The following is a 17,697-nucleotide window of genomic DNA, read 5'->3' on the forward strand; positions in this document are numbered from 1 at the left end:
CCGCGGAGCGGCGCGGAGGGGGCGGGGACGGCACCGCTCCTCCCGCCGGTGAGGGAGCTGCGGTGGCGGGAACCCGGCCGGAGGGGCGGCGGCGCCCGCTGCAGGTACCGAGCGGGAGCGGGGCGGCCGCGGGCACGGCGGTGACGCTCGGGGTGCACCCGCATCCCGCGCTGCTCGGCAGCGGGGCGGCCCGGGACGCGCTTGGGGCAGCGTTCCGTGGGCGGGCGGGAGGCACCGCGCTGCCGGCCCGGCCCGGCACACCCCCGCCTCGCCGCCGCTCTAAACCTGCCGTGCTGGCGGCGGCCGGGTGCGCGCTGCCGAGGACCCCGCGCTTGCCGCCGCCTGGGGCGGGGCAGGACGGGGCGGGGCGGGGCGGACTCGCCGCTGCTGCTTCCTCCTCCTCTTACCGCCCATGGAGCGACGGAGCGGGCGCCCGCGCGATTTCGCTTTGTGGTATTAACGCGAGGAGCGCCCCGCCCGCTCCCCGCCCGCTCCCCGCCCGCTCCCCGCCCGCTCCCCGCCCGCTCCCCGCCCGCTCCCGCCCGCTCCCCGCCCGCTCCGCCCGCTCCCGCCCGCTCCCCGGCGGGCAGGCGTGACCCACTGAGGAGGCGGGGCGGGTTGGTGGGTTGGCGGGAGCCGGCAGTGAGGGGCTGCGGGCGGCTCCGTCCCGGCCCCGGAGCCTGGCAGCGGCGGGTCGGAGGTGCCGCTGTAACGAGGTGCCGCTGCCGGAGCTCCTGAGCCGCGCCCCGCCCTCGCCGGGCTCCGTGATGGGTTTTCCGGAGGGAAAGATAAAGTTTCCCGCTCGACGCGTGCCCGCACCGGGAAGCCTCGCTGTGTAACCTCCTCCCGCACCTCGCCCCCCGTGTAGGCGCAGCATGGTGCTGAGCGCGGACCAGGTGGCCCTCATCGGGCAGGTGTTCGAGTCCTACGTGCTGGAGCACCACAGGGACGACATCCTGGGCATCCTGAGGGAGGCGGACGACCAGGCGCACTACCCCGTCGTCGTCGATGCCTTGACGCTCTTCGAGACCAACATGGAGATCGGCGAGTATTTCAACGCCTTCCCCAGCGAGGTGCTCCCGATTTTCGACAGCGCGCTGCGCCGGGCTGCCCTGGCGGCGCTGCAGGACACCGCGGACACTGCACAGCTCAGCCTGAAGCAGAACCTCCACGCCAGGGTCTCGGGTGAGTGGCGGGGCAGGGGCTGCAGTGAGCCGCCTCTCCCAGTCAACTTTCCGTACTCTGTAACAAACTTTTGAGGTGCCATGGGAGTGAGCAAGTTAATGGTTGCTGTTTCAGTGTTTGAAGAAGTAGCGAATCCTTAGTGTCTGTTAAGAAGGGAAGAACACGTGCAAATACGTGGAGGTGTGTAGACCAACCCCAAAAAAGTTGCTGTGGCCATTGCCACTGTTCTGCGTGCAGTGGTTGGCATTTGTTGGGTCAGGGCTTACACTGAAGTCCTTCTGTGGCAAAGACTCACCGTCAGCCGCTGGTCTTACATTATTTCTCTTCTAGACAGAAGGTCTAAAGAAAAGTTTTAGGGGAAGATACATAGTTTGTAAGTTTAATTGCAGGTTGACTTCCCTACTGTGCCAGTTGGGTCATCATCTTTTTTGTCTCCAGCCACCTCCCAGAAGAGGCAAAGTCAAAATTTTGAGTTGCCTTGTAACAATTTCATTTGAAATTGTCGAATTTTATGCTTAGCTGTAATAAAATTGCTTGCTATAAAATCGGAATGAACTGTTGAAAGGCATGATCATTGACAAGGGGGCTTTGTCATTTTTTCCACTGCAAGTTGATGTGCCATTATTCCTTATTAATAAGAAATTTCGAGTAGCTTTGAGGGCTGGTAAGTGTGGGGTGCAGATTCAGGAGTTGAAATGTCTGTTTTGCCTGTTGTGGCAGACTGGGTCAGTGGTGGCACCATCCCTTCTGATCGTTTCTGGTCATACCTATTTAGAGCAATAGTCTACAAAGCCAAGAGGTGGCAGCCTGTGTTTCCCTCCCCTGCCCTGTTGTGGAGTGGGTTGTGATCATTCAGTTTTTTTGGCATCTTGATCTTGGATAAATCGCAATTGTTAAATAGGCCCGTGTTTCGTTCCAGTAGATTTCAATAAAGATGTTGTAATGAAAACACATACATCAGAAATACAGTTAACCTGTGGCTCTCACAATGATATTTTTTCAAGATTTTTAGAGGGAAACGAAGTTTAAAAAAAAAAAAACAAGGCTTGCTACCTATTCAGGCGTTAAGGAGCTTGTACACAACTGCCGAGTACTTGGTGTAAAAGTGCTGTGCTGAAATCTGTCACTGGGCATCTCCCTGTACCTATGAAAGCTGGAATGAATTAAAACTTTCCTCCTAGTGTTCTAGAATGCATTTGCATCATTCAGGGCTTCAGCATGAAAAAGAGACTCCAAGTACGATTATTTTAAAAGCTACGAGGAAGTATCAGGAGTACAGCAAGGGGCAGATGATCACTGCACGAGTAGCGGTGTCTTTAAGACATTCCTGCTCCTGTTATCAGCCTGTTGCTGGAGCTGATCATTCCTCCCACAGTGATGTTTTGTCTGAATATTCCCTTACAAACCTCAGGCAAAATTAGCAACGTTTGATCATATAGTTTTAATAACTGATAAAAGCAAGCCTGACTGACGGAAGAAGTTATTCAGAAGGCTACAAATAACTCCCTCACTAAGCTGGAGGGAAATTGATGAACGGGGGTTATCCTTGTGTGGTCCAGCTGGATCAAAATAACATCTGTCCACGTAGTTTAGTTAATGTTCTGTACCACCAAAAGGCTGGCTTCGGAAGAAACAGAAGAAATAAGCTAAGTGATCTGTAGCCTTTTGTCCACACAGTTTTTCCAATGATACTGTTACCTTTTAAGTGGATTCTGGGTTCTGATTACCTTCAGGATTCTCCTCTTGGAGAGCCACTTCCCATTCCTACAGCAGATGAGAAGGGAATGAGAAGGTGGGGCCCTGTTTTTGGTGACAGCAGCAGACAACTACCTGGAGTGCAGCTGGGGGGATCTTCATGTCAGGCATGGAATGAAGTGAGGAAAAGTGGTTTTGCTTATGCCGGGTATAAGAATGCAATCTCGACACACTGCTGCCAATACATCTAGAAGTTCAAAGAGGGATTCAGGGAGGGAATATGCAGCAGTTAGTAACGGGTGATTACCTTGGGTTCACTGAAGAAAGTAAAAGATGAAGTTCTTTACCTGAATTTTAGCATTGTAGGAATTTGTGTAACTTCTGCATTTTGCTACAAATCCATGAAATGATTTTTCCTTACCATTAGCCTGAGCACTGCCGTGTCTCTTACTGAAGGCCAACCTGCTTCTAGCAGTTCAGTGTTTTTGTGACTGATACAGTAAGGTTGATTCAAAGAGGCACATATACTCAATTAAAGAGTTTGTCAAGCAGTCTGATATGATCAGAACAAAGGCTCTCTTTTCACATCTAGACTCTTGTCTCTTCAAAATTCAGAGATGATCATCATATATCCTGACAACAGTGCTGCAGTTCTCTGTAGTGTAAGCTGTGTTGTTTTTAGCAAAGCTTGTTGAAGGGCACCAATACTGAGCTGGGAAAAAGATGCCAAAACAGTTGGAGAAATAATGGATTTTTTTTTTTCCCTGAACTGATTAGAAATGCAAACCTGTGGGAGGAAAAAAATTCAACAGGTTTGGTAAAACATGTACATAGCTTTTCTAGAGTCAACCAGAAAAAGGCTGTTTGCAGTTTTACAAAATACTTTCCTTCTTTTCCAGATTATTTAATTCCTTTTTATGTTTTTGGACTTTATTCTTTTACCTTTTAAAATTAGTTTAATAGTTAAAAATATTTTCTTTAAACAAAAGCAGAAGGTCAAACATGTTGCTTAAAAGCATCAAAACAGAATTTTTTTTCTGTTTTGTTTCAGCCTGTCTCAAATAAAGCATTTGTTTTTGAAAACACTGAAATAAATATATGATATTCTTTTTTTAGCAGTCAAACTCAAAGAAGATTTGACCTAGATGCACAAATAGTTTTGGTCCCCTTAGAAACATCATTTCCCAGCAGATTTGAAGTTTTACATCTCTGTTTTCTGGCTCTGTTTTGGAAGTAAAGCTAAAAAATTATTTTAGGAGTAGGTAATATCTTTTCAAGTTGATAATTGTTAGTATCTTGTGGTTCGTTGATACTTTCTGAAGAGGCAATATTGTGCTCGGGTGATCATTTCAGAGACATGTAAAGTTGAGGTAGATTCATCTTCCTGAGGATTTCAGCCGCTGTGGTGCCAAGTGGTGGCTGCATGGGGGAATATGGGAGCAGGATCAGGACACCACTGAACTGGCTGTTGGGGTGGAATTAAAGGAGGAGGGCAAGTGGACAGTGTTCTGTCACTATTCATTTGAACTTACAAGTGAATTTGCTTTGGTTGTGTTCAAAACCCCTTTACATTTTTTTTATGCTGTCTTCCTTGTGCTTGAGCTTTACTGGTATGCAATGTGGATTTAAGGTCAAATGCTCACCAACTGCGAGTTTTAAATTTGCTTTGACTTGGGAATTCACACGAGACTAGGAGCTACAGCTGTTTAACTGTGCAGTAACGTTGAACTACAGTTAAGTAGCATAACCAAAATTTTGTAAGTCAGACAGACCAGTTGTAGAATAAATGGCATCTGCAAAAAAAAACATTTAAATTAATAAATAGATCTGAAAACATGATGATCTTTTTCCGCGAATGGAAACTGTTCATGACTATTCAGCCCTTGGCAAGAGAGGGAGAGTAAAATGGCAACATTTTGAGTTGGTGCTCAGTGTCTGATGATTTTCACTATCTGGGGCCAGTGAATGAGATTTATGGTACAACAGATGAACTGTTGAGTCACATTTATGAAACAGTAATAACAATGGCCCCTGTTCATATGTCTGGCATGTTTCCTAGTCTTTCTGTTCAACTGCACTGTAAGTCCATGTTTCATATGCACAGCCTTATGCTGCACGTATTTCTGTTTAACAGGTTTGCCTGTTTGCCCAGAGCTGACTCGAGAGCACATTCCTAAAACCAAGGATGTGGGTCACTTTTTGTCTGTTACTGGGACTGTCATACGTACCAGCTCGGTGAAAGTTTTGGAGTTTGAACGGAGTTACATCTGCAACAAGTGCAAGCACGTGTTTGCTGTCAAGGCTGACTTTGAGCAGTACTATGCATTCTGCCGTCCATCGGCCTGTTGTAATGAAGAAGGCTGCAACTCAATCAAGTTCACTTGTCTCTCTGGAACAGCCTCTTCTCCTACCTGCTGCAGAGACTACCAAGAAATCAAAATTCAGGAACAGGTAAGGAAAAAAAAAAAAAAAGATGGAGAAAAAGGGAAAGGTATTAAAGTATGGATGTCTCAAGTATAAAAAAACTAACTTACAAAAGAAGATATTTGGGGGCCTAATTTCCTGTTGAAATAAGGTATCTCTGCTAATCTTAGTAGGACTATTCATCCTTACATTAGTGTTAAGATTATCCCATTTTCATTGTTAAGTTTTACAAGCTAAGATCAGTGGAAAAGTTTTACAGGTTCTACTGTTGTTTAACACAAATGCCTGAGAAGACTAAAAGAAGCCAGGCAGCCTGTCGGTCAGAGATTTCTCAAACAGTTAACGATGAAGCCACATGTTGATTAGACTTCTGTTATTGGGTAACTCCATTTGATGTTGTACAAAACACCTGGGGTCAGTGCAGAGAAGGAAACTTCTGTAGATGGAATTCCATTCCATGTTGAATCCTTACATCAAGTGTGCATTGTTTCTCTAAGCACTTACGGGACATGATGCTGATGTTCAACACTGCTTCTGAGGACTAAAGGTAACCCAGTGGTGGCCAAGGCCAGCTGTAGCTGTGCAGTACAGTCAACACATGGTGTCTGCAAATGTCTCTTCCCTTCAGCCAATACTGAATTCAACAATTACTGCATATGTGATCCTTATAGAGTTTGCATTTGTTTTCTGATGGTAGCCTTGGGTGGAAGTACAGCCGAGCTGGAGGACTGAGAAACAATTGGACCTCTTTTTATGGTAGCACATAACCAAGACAAAACTGGCACAGGAAAATCTACACTGTGTGAAAATTGAGAATAAGCAGAGTGTATTGTATATAATGTTTCTGTGTTTATTTATATGTTCAGGGTCTTTATTTGATAGATCTTTTCTAAGATATCTCCAGTTATGTTTCAGGGTTTTGATTTTATAAATGGAGAGGACAGTGGTGCCAATCTACATGCAAGATGTATGAAATTAGAAATGAAGCTCTTGAAAGTTCAGAATAGCAAAAAAAGTAAGGGAATAAAACTCTCTGGGAAATAAGCCCTATGTTGCATGTTCATATAATGATTGTTCCTGACACGTGGGACATTTTTATAACTTTTTGTTTTATTGTGTGACACACAGATCTGTATGATAGGAGGAATTTTCAGCCACATGGGCTTATTAAACACAGCAAAGTTAAACCAGGAATGAATTTCACTTGTGTTTCCTACTGAGCTTTGCAAGTAACTGTGCATGTCTTACCATGCAGTACTGACAGTGATGTGAACTGCCTGTGGCCACGTAGATAATGCACAAGAGTGGATTGACCTTCCTAGGCATCAGAGAGAGAATAAGTCTAGAATTCTAGCATGTATGACCTGTGCTGCAGAATGAAAAAAAACTTCTGACTGTTGTACTTGTGCAGTGGATACTCTAAAAACTATTGCAAGCTTTAAGTGTAAATGGAAAGGTTGCTGGCTGGAAATAGACTGTGACCAGATTGCATAGACTTTGCCCTGGAGAAAAGCAAAAGAATTACAGGATTTACTGGCATATTTGTCAATATATATATTTGGTTTTTCCAGTTGTTGATTTAATCCTTGACACCTAGGTGTATACTTAATCTCAAACTCTCAAATTATGGTTACCAGAAAAACACAGAGAATATTCTCTCAGTATGTACTTCAGTGAAGGATTATCTAACACATTGACATGCTTCAGTACCCAAAGTCAACTTTGCATATTGCAGAAGTATCTAATAATAGCTCAAATTATAATAAAGATCAGCTCTTTCAAATGACCTCTTTCAGTGAGCTTTCTCCAGCAAGATATTGAAATCACACAACATCTTCCAGCACTGAACACCTTCTGTTAATTTAATACCCAATCCCATTTCCATTAATATCAGCATTAAACTTCCGTTATTAAGTTCATGGCAGCAGTGGCATCCCTTACGGTAAGTTTTGTGATAAAAAACAAGAACTGACCTCAGTTCCGGGAAAGAAAGGAGTGTAGGTCCTTAAGCCAGAGCAGCTATAAATGAAAGGCTTTTGAAAGGTGCTGTTCCTTAAGAAGTGCTTTTCCTTCCCATGTGCCAGGTTCAAAGGCTGTCTGTTGGAAGCATCCCTCGTTGCATGGTGGTTGTTCTGGAAGACGACTTGGTGGACAGCTGCAAGTCTGGTGAGGATACAGCATATATCACATATTTAGTTTTTCTTTTGGGATGAATCTTTGTCAGGTAGGCTGTGTCAGTGCAGAGGGCTTGTCAGATGAGGTGTGTTCATCTCTCATGTTGCTGCTTCAGGATGGACATTAGCAATGGCAGCTGAAGACCATTCTAGAGAACGTCATGAACCCCCATATTACATCTTGACTGTTGGACAGATCAGTTTTCAATAAGTCATGTGTTGTGACATACAGAAATTAGATTAAATCTTGTTAGTGTGGAACACCAAACCTCTCGAGGGAGTTGGTTCACACCATCACACAGCATGTGTTGCCCCTTCCTAGATTCAAAGAGCTGGGTAGCCCGGCTTCCTATCTAAGGAGTGCTGCAGGTGGAAAAAGCTACTGGGCATTCAAAGAAGAAGCTAATTGGCAGGAGGATGAATGAAGAATGGACTAAAAATTCTCAGATAGGCACTTCTCCACAAGAAGTTAATTTCTGGTCATACTTTCTCAGAAGAAGACTGTACCCAGAACGTTAATGAGTGATTCTGGAGTTCATAAAAGTTACCAGAAGTCAAATAAGTTTTGACTGAGTTTTCTGTACAGCCAATCTCACTGAAAGAGCTTCTACAGTTTACTATGAATTCCTCTCTTCTAAAAGAGGAAACAAACAGAGGTATATCTGTAAGAATTCACCTCCCTTAAACAGAAGTAGAAAGACACAGCAACTTCCTACCACAGATGTAAGCACTCTACCTTATCTTTGTTTTAGACTTCCTGTAACTGCATTGCATTATTATGCGTTACAGCTAACTGAAATGTCTTCATGTTTCAGGTCAGATGCTATTTTGCTAACTTTTGGTTTTACCTCCAGGAGATGATATCACAGTGTATGGAGTGGTAATGCAGAGGTGGAAACCTTTCCATGAGGGTTCACGCTGTGACTTGGAGATTGTTTTGAAAGCCAACTATGTTAAAGTGAACAATGAGCAGCTAGCAGGGGTTGTCATTGATGAAGAAGTTCGCAAGGAATTTGAAGACTTCTGGGAAAGGCATAGGAATGATCCCTTAGCAGGTTAGTAGTGGAAAGCTTTTACGTAGGGCACTTGATCAGATAGAGATTAAATCAGGAGTGAAAATACAATGACTGAACACATTTTCCCCCATTATCCTATCCCACCACCCATTAATCCAGGAATATATTTTTTCCAGTACAAGAATATGAAATTTTTACTGAGGGGGAGGAAGTACTAGAACTGCTGCATTGATCTTCCTTCTTTTGAGCTTTCTAGTCAAGTATTTTGTGGAACATTTATTAACAGGAAATAAAAAATAATATAATTACTGGGGGGGAAAAAGAGAAGTGTTTTATAATCAAAAAAGACGAAGCATATTTCTTAGAAGAAATGGTGTGGACCAGGTCTGCCTTTAGTCAGCATAGCTGTTGCCTGTGGGACGAGAGATCTGACTCGTGGCCTCTATGTCCCAAAGTAAGCCATGAACCTTTACCACAGAGCTTAGCACCTCTTATTGTTAAGCTAACCCTTGGATGCCTAGACCCTTGACGTAGGTGCAGTGGAACCTCCCAGTTTACAGTGGCTTCCAGAACAGTCAGTGCTGGGTCCTAAGCTTAGTGTAGTCTGTAGTCAACCACCTTGGAATAGTTGGGAGTTGTGTCTGAAACTGTGTCCTTCTCCACAATCTGAGTGTCTTCTCCTCAGCTCTGTGGAAGCTGAAGGGACTCTTTAGGGTCTCCGTCACTGAACTTTTTTAGGCTGACACTCTATCATATAAAACCCTGAAAAGGGCTTAGTTTTTCTTCTTAAAAGACAAACAGGAGGAAAAAAGAGGTGGGAATATCCCCCAAATTAGCCCCCCTAAGAAACTCTAGATCCTGTCAATGTTAAAGATTCTTCAGAACTGCATTTCCTCGAAAGCAATTTAATTGCTAGCTTCCTGCTGTTTGGAATGATAACATTTCATCCTTCTGCTCTTTGGAAAAAGATTATTATCACTCTGGTCAGAACTGTTCAGAAAGTAATTCAGGATCTTCTTTGAAGGTTCCATTTAATCTTAATCAGGACAATTTTTGGAAGCATGCAGGGAGCAACGTGATTTTGTGCAATATTACTCATTCTGAATAAATAAATATGAAGTGAGTACAAGAAAATTGAGGTGGAAATGAGAAGGACCCTGACTGCCCAAGATGTCTGTTTCAGGCTGTTAGTCTGAATTTGAATTGAAATTGAGGACAGAGATCAGATTTGACTGAGGAGTCTAAGGTATAGGCCATTGCACAACAGAGTGTGTGTACATTTGCTGTTTTTCAAGAGATAATGACAGCTACTACTGCATTTTATATCAGTCACTTCATGATGCTAACTCCTAACTGTGGAATTAAATCTTGAATTGTGCCATGGCTGACCAAAGTTTTTAAAATTTCACTTTCGGATGGACAAAGATGTGTTAATTCCTTCAGAAAACCTCAAAAAGACACACATATGCCTCAAGTCATCTATTAGGAGCTTTCATATTTTGCCAGTACCATGTAATTGCATCTAAATTTAAAACATTAAGTTAAGATCTCAAAACTGGTCACTCCCTTTTATTCCCTAGCAATGGGAGTAATACATGGCATTAAACCTGTGACCCCTTATGTGCTGCTAGTGTCAGAATATTAGACAGAATTAATTCTATTACACATCTTCCAAGCCATCAGCGTTCTCATAGCAGATGGAAATACTCTGCTTCTGGAAAGAGACTGTGGTAGGGAGGAGGAAAGGGATCTGTGACACAGAAGGATCAGAGGAGAAGGAGATTGAAGGTAACAACAAGAAAATGAGCCATGCTACGTGTGCACAGGTTTAGGACAAAATAATTCAAGTGTTAGAAGTTTTCTTTGTTTTCTTAAATGTACAACACACCAGCTTTCAAGGGGATATTTCGAAGTCTGGACATTTTTAGGTTTTATTCTTCATAGCCCCTACACTTTTAGCTATGAAACAAAAGAATTTTCACGATGGTATTTCTTTCCTTTTCTCCTGCTATCCAGACCATACATTCCTTAAATTGCAATAGGATTGGCTTTGCTGCTTGTGACCGTTCAGATCAAAGAACTGCTTTGGGTCCCATTTTAAAAATAAAATAATTTTTAAAAAAATTTCCTCCCTACTCTGTTCCTTTTGTTCAAGAAGGAGGCCCAGATTATTTGTCAGTGCACACAGGAGTCTGTGGGAAACCAAGTTTTACTCTAGGGGCAGTGCTGAGTGCCATTTTTTTTGCTGTTTTAGGGAGGAATGAAATTTTGGCTAGCTTATGTCCTCAAGTTTTTGGCTTGTACCTGGTGAAGCTGGCTGTAGCCATGGTGCTTGCTGGTGGTGTACAGAGGACGGATGCTACTGGAACTCGAATCAGAGGTAAGTATTCTTTCTAACAGTATCAGATCCTTTCTAACACTCATTCCCATATCTGTCTTCACCCACATCCCTCCCCCCTACAAAATCAAATCAGTAAGGTCTTGGAAGCATAATCATCCCATTTTCTTGAGTGAGAACAATTTTTGATCAATCCTGAGTATTATTTTAGAATCTCAGACAAATAAAGTGGGTGTCTGTACTTCCTCTTTTTATTATAATTTTTCCCCAATAAAACCCAGTAGAAGCAGACTTTCAGGTTTCCATTAAGTAGAATATTAAAGGCAGCTGCTTTATCTAAAACATAAACTCACTTTTTATTGTATAAGTGACATTTTGAAATGATTTCTAGTAGACTATTCCCAGCAGTATTTGGCATCAAAGGATGGAATTTTAATGTTCCCTTAATGTGGATCACTATAGTTCATTGAAAGGCAAAATTAAAGGATTCATTTTGCTTCCTAATGCCAGACTTTTCCATCTGTGATTGTCAGCACATCTCACTTAGTTCTGTAACTCCCAAGTTATCTGCCTGCTGATTCTCCTTCTGTTGTTATTAGATGGCAAATCTGCCATGTGCCAGGTGGTATGCAGGTCATAATCTATGTAGGTCATAATAATTCCAAAATAGTATGTCTCTGTATACACATGCAGGACTTTCTTAATGCTCCAGCAGCTAAATAAAGCTATAGACTTTATGTTTGAATTGCAGTTGTACTGATATGATATTTTGTAGACAGTGAAATAATTTTAGAGCACTTCAGTGAGATTGTAGTAGCCAAATTATTGTTTTGAAATTATGAAGCTGTGGAACTGTTGGCAAAGAATTAGTCAAGAAAAACAACGTGCTGATTTTATTAGTCCATTTTGCCAAAATTTAAGTAACCAAGTAGTGGAATGATAACTAAAACCTGGTATCCTTTTGTTTCAAGTTCAAGAGTGAGGTGAATCTGAGAAACGAGTATTCTAAAATGTAAGAACTCTCATTACAGGAAGTGTTGTCAAATACCTGCTAATACTTTGAAAAATTTTCATTGTAAATATTTGTGTCCAGTCATATTGCTGAGTGAAGCAATATGACTAGATGCTTTTATTAAACAATGAATTTATCACATCCAGTAAATAGTGCAGTCTTAAACAGAATCACATATTGTAATGGATATGTAGTGCTAAATGTTAGGTGAATAATGGCAAGTATTATTTAATCTGAGCATTTTGTGTATATGTGTGTGTTTATCTGTACTGTCTGCTCCTACCTCAATGTTCTCCCCCCCAGGTGAATCACATCTTTTGTTGGTTGGAGATCCAGGTACAGGGAAATCTCAGTTCCTCAAGTATGCAGTAAAGATCATGCCACGCTCTGTGCTTACCGCAGGAATTGGATCTACGAGTGCAGGTACGTCCTTCTTCACCTGGAAAGGTTTATTTTCTCACTCAAGTATGTTTATATAGAAGCCTTCTACATAATGTGAACATGTGTGCTCTGGTTGTATGAGCACAGCTGAAGCAGAGAACACTGTGGAGGCATACGAGGCCTGATATGACTCCGCAGAAGGGCAGTCCTGCCCTTTCATCTGTATCTGTGGAGGACTGCAATGAGCTTCTAACAGGGAACCTTCCAGGCCTCATCCAGAGGCACCTCTCAATGCTTTGCTTGCAGAGGGTGATCTGGGTCTGTATTTTTAGTGCTTTCCAGTATGACAAATATGACATCTTTCCAGCGCTCACACTGTGTGATGGGCTAGCATCCTGACCAGATAATCTCCTGTTCTTTTGTAAGTTCTGCCTGGATGCAGTTTGATTTCTGTTTACTTTCTGGAAATTCACCCCAGTGTTGAGGAATTATTTCTTACTCATGAAGATGGTTTCAAGGTGATTTCAGAGAGCAAGTGCTTTTTTTTCTTTTTTGTTTTTTTTCTTTGTCCTTTTGTTAAATTCAGGTATGTTGAATTCATGTATTCAGAGCCAGTTGGCTCTGAATGCCAGGTATTTTTACAAACTCTTCGGGGGACAATGTGCAGAGTCAGATTACCTCTGCCAATGACTTTATTTGAACAAATGAATATATTACTCATACGTTCAAAATCACAAAATTATTAGGGTCAAATCCGTGTCTCAACTAGCATGTGTAACTTGAATATTTCTCAGATAGTGCTGCTTTTCATTTTATGTCTGGGAAATGGCATTATTTATACATGGGAGAACTAGAAAATAAATCTTTCCCAGTTCCATAGCTGTGTGTATACTGGGTCTTCTGTAGCAGTGGAACTGGAATGTGATGACGAACATAAACCCTCTTGTGTGCAGGGAACTTGTTATGAAACATATATGCCTCGGATTTTCCATTCAAACTGTTGACAAATAGGTCTGGAGAGAAGCCAGAGAGAAAATTTTGGCTCAGCATAACCTTTTCTCCACTCTTTTTTCTGTGTTAAAAACTGAGAACAGGATGGATAATTGCGGATTTGCTAGGGGACTCACAGTGATCTGGAGTGAAATTTTGCCATACATTTCAGTGTGACTTTGCCCACTTTTGTCAGTACTGATATCCCTCTGTCAGCTGCTCTTGGCCTGATGTTGCTGTTGCCTTCTTCACCATGTCTCTCTCCTGTGCTTCATCTTCCATATGATCTGGTTTGCAGCTCAGCCATGACAGCTGGGTTCAAAGACATTTCCATGAAAACTAATATTGCAGTTCACAAGCTTACTGTGGTATGCGTGCTTGATGATGTGTGGAGATGAAAGTTTCTTCTCATGAAAGGATTGTCTAGGGCCTTTAGATCATCTATATTTCACTTAAATATCCTTAAACTGTGCAAAACCTCATGGTCTCCCAGCCCCCATTCCCAAAGCCAAACAGCAGGTGCACCAAATTTCTACTTTATAATTCTTTAGTATCCTTAACACAAGTGAAACTTGAGTGCCTAGCAAGAAATCTTATTAACCCTAGTTCTACTTCAAGGAACCTTTCCATAGCTAGAACTGCTGGACTAAAGTATTAATTTCTAATCCAGGAATTCAGATATTGTTTGAATTATTTTCTTTGCCTTTCCTGTGCAAGGTGTGTCTTACTTATGAATCTGTTTGTAGCTGTACCTAACACTGATTTTTGTCAACTTGTTCTTTGTGCAGAAGCTTCAAATGATGAGTTTGGAGAACTATTAAACTGCTTTACTTTCCTTACTGTATTTGCACACTTTGAATTACCAGTTTCTGCTTTCTCGTGAGAGGACAGTCCTAATTCACATTTTCCCCTTCCGTGTACAAATATTAAATCTGTAAGTTTCACTTCCAACTAGTTCCTTACTATATATAAAAAGCAGTCTGGATTACATTCAATTGCTGGCTCTGGAATTACAGCCCACATAGGCCAAAAGACACACCTGAGGTTTGGTAAACCCTGGAGAAGTGCTAAAAGCTGTTTACATTTGGATCCCTCTTTTAGAGAAAACTATCTAACCAACCTTTGGTAAGATTCTGTGTACTAACATGTCTTGTACCCTTTACCCATCCGGTACAGTTTTGGTGCACATGCTATTTAACAACCATTGAATTAGAATTCTGCTTCCCAAACTGTCTGTCATATCAGTTTTCCTTGGTTTTCTACACAAGCTTTTCTTTGTACTAGGACAGCATATTTGATCATTAACATTCTCCTTGTGTCAAAATTCCCTTTCTTTCCTACTGTACCTTAGGTATCCTGTGCTTTGGGATCCACCACGATCCTTTGGGGCTCTGCAGTATCATGTTCCTGCTGCAGCCCATTAACCCATCCAGTCCTAATTGGATTTGCCTTGCAGAATTTCAGAAAACACTGACCTAACTCCTGCAGCTTAATTTGCGGTTGGGCCTCTGCTCTTTCAATCAGGTTGCTGCCTTCCTCTTCACTTTTAAAACAAAGCCTGTGCTTCATCACATTTTGCCTGATTCAGAAACTGTGACCCAGGAGAATGCCCGCTTTCTTGCCGAAGGTATGGGAAACCTTCATCTTCCTATCTCACCAGGTTCAAGTTGCCTTCTTGCTGCAAAGAGCCCTTACAAGTGACCAATAATCTAGTCTCTGTTTTGAAAAAATAGAACTTTACTTCCACTCAGTGAATATGTTTCTGAGTTTACTTGTTTTATTAGGTTGCCTTTCTTGCAAGCACTTAGTAGAAATTTTCTGTTGAGTTTTCTAGAGGTTTAGGACTTCTATGAGGAGCCTGGGTTTGTTTCTTCCACATCTCTTTATGAGAGTTGGCAGCCAGAAGACCACCCCACATGCAAAAACTCAGTGGCAGAAATTTATTTGACCAGTGTAGGACTTTCTGATTTGTAAATAAAAGATGGGGTAACCATCTGTCTCACTGTTTAGTTCTGTCTACGCTTTTTTCAAAGGCCTGGTTCATTCTCCCCAACTAGTCTCTCACAGGGAGTCCTTGAGCTACCTTTTATTTTTAGAAATTGATACACAGTTTTCCATAGAGACTTAGTGAGGCTTAACAAACTCTCTCTGTAGGTTCTCACCTTACTTCTGAATTTAACGGCCTGTTTTGCAGTCCCCAGAGCCATAGCACTGCCTATGCATATTTGGATGAGATGATCTCTAGTAAGAAAATATGTCATTTACCCCTGGAGTTTGAGACCTGCAGCGACCAATTGGTGTGTTCAACTCCACAGGGACAGGAACCAACACATGCCTGCTCTGGCAGGTCTGGAGCTTGTGGACATCCGGGCCAGTCATTCTGCTGCTTCTTGGTGCATATTTGGCTGTTCACATTTCTGAAAGTTTTGTTTGGTGTTGCGTCCCTCCACAGATGGACTGCTTAAATAATTTTGTGAACTGCATTTAAAACAGCCTGCCTAAAAATCTGGGAGACTATCAGCTGTTTCTCCAGCTCTCCAGTTTTGTATAAAATGCCTTTCTGAGCTGTATGAAATGCATCCTTGTTGCCTCTCCTCTTACAGCCTCTGCAGAGCCTTGTGAGTGCTGCCTTTTTGCTGACATTTTGCAATGTCTGAGACTGTCCATATCATGCCAACAGCAGTTTGCTACTAATTTTCTTTCTTTTCATTGAAGGGAACTGACTCCAGGGGAAACCACCTTTTTTTTTTTTTCTTTCATAGTAAGCATCACCCTGCTAGGCAGTCTTCAGGTGCTAACAGCTGTCTCTCTTCTGATCCATTAGAAACCAATCCAAAGTGGCTGACATGAGCTATCCAGCTGTGGTTATAAATAGAGTACATGGTGTCAGTATCCTGAGGTATGCAAGACACTGAAACTGGAGATATTTTTCCCTCTTTGTAGATCCCAAACTGTCCCTGGGCATTCCCAAGTTGCTACAAGACAAGATAGTGGCAGGGAACAGTTTTCCACTGTAGATTCATTCCCTGTCCCTGATAAAGTTATTAATATAGATGCAGACTTTAGGCCACTCTTTTTTGTTCTTCACTTCTACCATGGGATTGTTTTCCTGAATAATTATAATTGTACATGAACTTGAAGTATTTTCTATCAGTATGTACCTTGAAAATATTTTTCTGAGAGAATGGCTTCATTGATTCTTCCATCAGCAGTGGGGCCTTAAGTTGAAGAGGCCTTAACTCTGTAGGAAGTATGCTAGACTTCCTGCAGGAATGATATTTGAACTTATGATTAAACACCATCAGATATGCCCCATCTGTAACAACATCTCATCTATTGCAGATTCTTAAAATCCCTTCATTTCCTCTCAATAATGCTGCTCCAAGATGGCTTTGTCCTGAGACAGCTTACCTTGACCACCTGCATGCCAGAGATTATTTAGCCAAGTATATACCTGTCCTCAAAAATGTTGGTCTATTCATACATCTGTACCTGAAGACCTGTAGTGAGGATGGATGGGAAATACTGCAGGAGCAATGCAGCAAACTTCATCATGTTGGCTGAAGGTTTCAGGTCTTTAACACATCCAGGCCAGACTTCATCAGACTTATTCATCCTGCTGTTGAAATGGCAGGCATTACAGCTGATTTCTGGATGGATATCAGATGTCTTCAGGGATTCTCTTTACTGCACCTTTCTCGTGAAACAGGATAAACTGGAGAACACCCTTAGTTTGAAAGGTAGGCCTCCTTACCTCATAGTCCAGGGAAGTTTTGGAGCGAGACTCCCAACAACTCCCTAAAAGTTCCTGATGTTTCAGCCAGTTCTAACAGTGCTGTTGACACGTAGCTGTTGTTCCGTGCGGCGCACACATCTCTGATTTTGCCTATCTGTAGATAGGCCAGTCACACCCCTCATCCTACAGACAGTGAGTACCCAGCCATGCCTCCAAAACAGCATTAGCTAAAGCTGGAAATGTTCAAATGCATCCTCCCTCCATCTCCTCCTGGAAGGGCCTTTGCTTTCCAAGTTCCATGTAGAAGCCTGGGTTTGGCGTTTAATAAAGCATCCCTAGTGCCTCCAGCTGGCTTTTCTTCCTTAGATTGTCTTCATTGCCTAGACCAAAAAATAAAGCAAAAATCCCTCCACCATCTTCTCCAGCCCAGTTTTCATATCACACACTACAAGACCAACCCTTAAAAAGAGAACTTTAACTGGAAACAGAAACACAAATAGGAAGGCCTGGTGTGAATAGTCCCACACACGCTGCCAGCCCTGATATGCAGTTGTCAGTTTTGCTGCATCTTCCTGGCTGGTACTGAGCAGAGCTCCCCAGCTACCCAGCACAGCAACAATTAACCCATCATCTCCAGACCAAACTTCCGTGGCTCTCAAAATATGAGATAATGTGTAAGCTTGCAGACCACTGTGCTATGGATAAAGAGTTATTTAAGTAAGTTAGTTAAGTAAGTATTTAAGGAG

The 17,697-nt window shown here is 42.4% G+C and overlaps 1 protein-coding gene across 7 annotated transcripts in view; it reads left to right on the forward strand.

Moving 5' to 3' along the window:
• The first annotated feature begins 73 nt into the window (after positions 1-73).
• The window catches only part of MCM9 (minichromosome maintenance 9 homologous recombination repair factor), a 52,403-nt gene continuing 34,779 nt past the window's right edge, over positions 74-17,697 (forward strand). For 4 of the 7 annotated variants that reach the window (XR_007628999.1, XR_007628998.1, XR_007628996.1 and 1 more), the window contains exons 1-6: positions 710-1,185; positions 5,015-5,331; positions 7,389-7,470; positions 8,333-8,533; positions 10,749-10,874; positions 12,148-12,267. Coding sequence is in view for 3 of the 7 variants with exons in the window: in XM_050316069.1 (XP_050172026.1) it covers positions 876-1,185; positions 5,015-5,331; positions 7,389-7,470; positions 8,333-8,533; positions 10,749-10,874; positions 12,148-12,267; positions 14,740-14,765 (1,182 nt within the window). In the remaining 4 variants the exon portion in view is untranslated. Of the gene's footprint in view, positions 105-702; positions 1,186-5,014; positions 5,332-7,388; positions 7,471-8,332; positions 8,534-10,748; positions 10,875-12,147; positions 12,268-14,739; positions 16,309-17,697 lie in introns of those variants that run through there. The other 3 variants (XM_050316066.1, XM_050316069.1, XM_050316068.1) reach the window with 3 other exon arrangements.

The sequence above is a fragment of the Myiozetetes cayanensis genome, unplaced genomic scaffold, assembly GCF_022539395.1.
Source record: "Myiozetetes cayanensis isolate MyiCay16 unplaced genomic scaffold, myiCay2020 scf2-11, whole genome shotgun sequence".
NCBI lineage: Eukaryota > Metazoa > Chordata > Aves > Passeriformes > Tyrannidae > Myiozetetes > Myiozetetes cayanensis.